The 3,098-nt window shown below is 35.6% G+C and overlaps 1 protein-coding gene across 1 annotated transcript in view; it reads right to left on the bottom strand.

The window, feature by feature from the left end:
- Col4a5 (collagen type IV alpha 5 chain) overlaps window positions 1-3,098 on the bottom strand; it is a 186,436-nt gene that overhangs the window by 48,470 nt on the left and 134,868 nt on the right. Inside the window, exons 33-35 of the mRNA XM_031377745.1 lie at window positions 2,717-2,815; window positions 1,391-1,480; window positions 590-729 (exon numbers count right to left, since the gene is read on the bottom strand). Of these exons, the coding sequence (XP_031233605.1) occupies window positions 590-729; window positions 1,391-1,480; window positions 2,717-2,815 (329 nt within the window). The remainder of the gene's footprint in view (window positions 1-589; window positions 730-1,390; window positions 1,481-2,716; window positions 2,816-3,098) is intronic.

Here is a 3,098-nt window from a genome sequence, read left to right as displayed (position 1 = left end):
TGCTCTGTCAAGTATACAGCACTTCACCCATGCACAGATAAGTTCATTTTTTTTTAAATAACAAAAAATTGGTAGGAGATAATGGGAAGAAAAAGTGAAGCTTATTTGATTAAAAATGCATACATGAAATTCTCAAACAATAAAAAATTTAAGGGAAACTATTCAACCTATACATAAATCAAAACATAATGTTTTATAATTTATTATTCTCTTATAAATGCATATAAATAGAATGTATCAACCAAAATATAAAACAAAATGCAACAAAAATCAGTTGATAAAGATTATTTAACTTAACTTTAGGTTCAAAAATTTGTACATATTAAATGCATACATACTTTCTGGATGCAAGCATGTAATCATGATATAATCTAAATGGAGTTACTGCCAATATTCTCTTTCTCACTCCCTCTCTTGTGTGTGCGGGAGCGTGCACATTTTGTAAAAACAGTGCTTAAAAGAGCTGGTTGTAGTGACACATGCTTAGAGCATGCCTTGTCATTCTGGAGTTTGTTTAGTGAAGAATTAGAAATGAGCACAGTTAAAGAAAAGCTGCAGCTTCTCAGACACATGATTAGAATAGGATTACCTTTGGGCCAGGCAGACCTGGAAGACCAATGCCTGAAACCCCAGGCTCTCCTTTACTTCCTTTCTGACCAGGTAACCCCGGAGAGCCAGGTTGTCCAGGAACTCCAGGAGGTCCAGGGGACCCATCTACACCTTGAGGGCCTGTTGAAAATATACCATGTATAATATTTAATAGGATAGGCTTTACTCATATCAAACCTAAGATGAATGTGACCTAACAAAACTATCTTTGGAAAAAAATTCTGCAAACTGAGTATATATAATGAGCCTTACACACAGGCTTACATAACAACCTATTTCTACAGCAATTTTGATGAAAGAAAAAAAAGCTAGAAAACACATGTGTTTGTGAATTCTAACTTTCTAATTTCTTAAAAATCTGTTCTTTATTACTCTAAGTATTTTTTGTAGTGAGATATATATTGGTTATTTTATAGAGTGTCTTACTCTGAGTCTATCAATGTTCAAGGCTCATATATACTATCACTTAACTACATACCCAGACCTTATACTTAACATCTTTTCTGATAAAAAGAGGTGTGGTTAAAAAGGAGGTTGGGTCATACATCAATTGACTGAGTGTTGCCTTGTATGAATAAAGCTGTAGGTTCAATCTTTCCTACATTTTAAACATGACATAGTTTCAAGCACTTATAATTCTAGTAGTTTGTGGGTAGATACAAGAGGATTAGCTATGTAGCAAGTTCAATGATTGTCTGTGATACATGAGACCCTGTCTCAAAGGAGGGGAAAACAGTGAATATTAGTAGGACTGAATGGCTGTAACTTTTTCATCACTCACCAGGAAAGCCCATGTCACCAATGTTTCCTTTTGGGCCAGGAGGTCCTGTAAGTCCTGGTGGACCAGGGAGACCAGGGTTACCCTTGGGACCTAGAAAAGTAATGTTGGTAAAATTAAAGCAAAGTAGTAGAACTACATTTTTATTAATTTTTATTCATTGCATTATAGTCTACAGACATAAGTTGTGTGAAATGGGCAATGAGCCCCTCAGAAGTCTCTTTCGTATCATACTGGAATATGATTATACAAAACAGATCTTTAAATTCAACCTCATAAAAATAAAAGCAATTTTATTGAGCACCTACATTCTTCTCCTACTAATCTCATGCATTTGATGTTCTGTTTGTTGCATACATTCTGTTCTCACAGATAAATCCAATACAAGAATGTTTAACAAAACTTCAGCAGTAGGTTTGTGTCATGACAGAGCCCCACTATGATAGTCCAGAGAGAGAGATATAAGGTCTCCTGGGTTGATGGAGAGATGCTAGATTGACCTGGATGCGTTTGAGGATTTTACTTTGAACATCACAGGTCCTTGAGTTGAGCTGTGTGATGTCATCTACATGTTTACCACTGCTACCATGAATGTATTTTTCTTTTTCTTTCACAGTGACTTCCAGCTTTAGGTAGAGAATGCAGCTGTTGGGAAGAAACCAGGAGCAAATCCATCTTTCTGATTCCACCAAGATAATATAATGTGATATATGAACAAGATGGCAAATAATTGACCTTCAGGGCTCTTCTAAGAGGATAAAAAAAAAACCAGCTGTTTTTTACTTCCTTGGGGTGGAACTAAAATAAAACAGCTGAAAGTTTTATGAGAATTAAGATAAAAATGAGGATAAAAACCCTGTTCACTGTAAGAGCATTTGGGCTGTAACAGACTGCAAAGAGGGCTGTGAAATTTTCGTTCTTGAAATTTTTAACAATTAAAATTGCAATCATCTGTTTTACCTTGCAGAATAATGAACTTGTCTGATGTCAACAAAGAACCAAAAACAACTGGAACAGGTGAATTATTCAGGCTTCTACCAGATAATTGTATTTCTATGTTGGAGAGTATGTAATAAAATATAGCACCTTACTTGAATCAGAATTCTAAATATATTATGTTGTGAGCAAAATATAAATCTTTATAAGCAAAATAAAACATCCTATATATCTTATCTGGTAAAAGTTGGGACAAATGTCAATGATTTTGTCAAGCCTAGCTGCACTTAGCATGAACAGATCCAAATCATCACTAAACTGTAAAAAGACACAAATAACTTCCTCGGGATCTCTGCCAGTCATCTAAGTGCCACAGTAGTGTATTTTACATACCTGGGAGTCCTGGTGATCCTGGTTGTCCACTCAGTCCAGGTTGCCCTGGGTCTCCAGGTAAACCCTGGTAGCCTTTGGGTCCTGAAAGTCCAGGAATACCTTCCAAAGATAAGCATAAAAAACAAGTTAGGCTGATTTTTACTAATAAATTAAATGATTTTACCAAAAAGCTGTTTAACTGTTGAACTGTATATAAGTGAAATGGAGAAACTGGCATTCTCTCTCTGTGTCTATCTCTCTGTCTCTCTCTTTTTGCATGTGTGAGTGTGTGTATGTGTTTACATGTGTATGTATGAGTGTGTGTATGTGTGTCAATTTGTGCATGTGTGTGTGTTTGTGTTTGTGTTTGTGTGTGTGTGTGTGTTTGTGTGTGTGTGTGTGT

The sequence above is a fragment of the Mastomys coucha genome, chromosome X (genome assembly GCF_008632895.1).
Source record: "Mastomys coucha isolate ucsf_1 chromosome X, UCSF_Mcou_1, whole genome shotgun sequence".
Lineage (NCBI taxonomy): Eukaryota > Metazoa > Chordata > Mammalia > Rodentia > Muridae > Mastomys > Mastomys coucha.
This window is presented reverse-complemented; position numbering and strand designations above follow the sequence as displayed.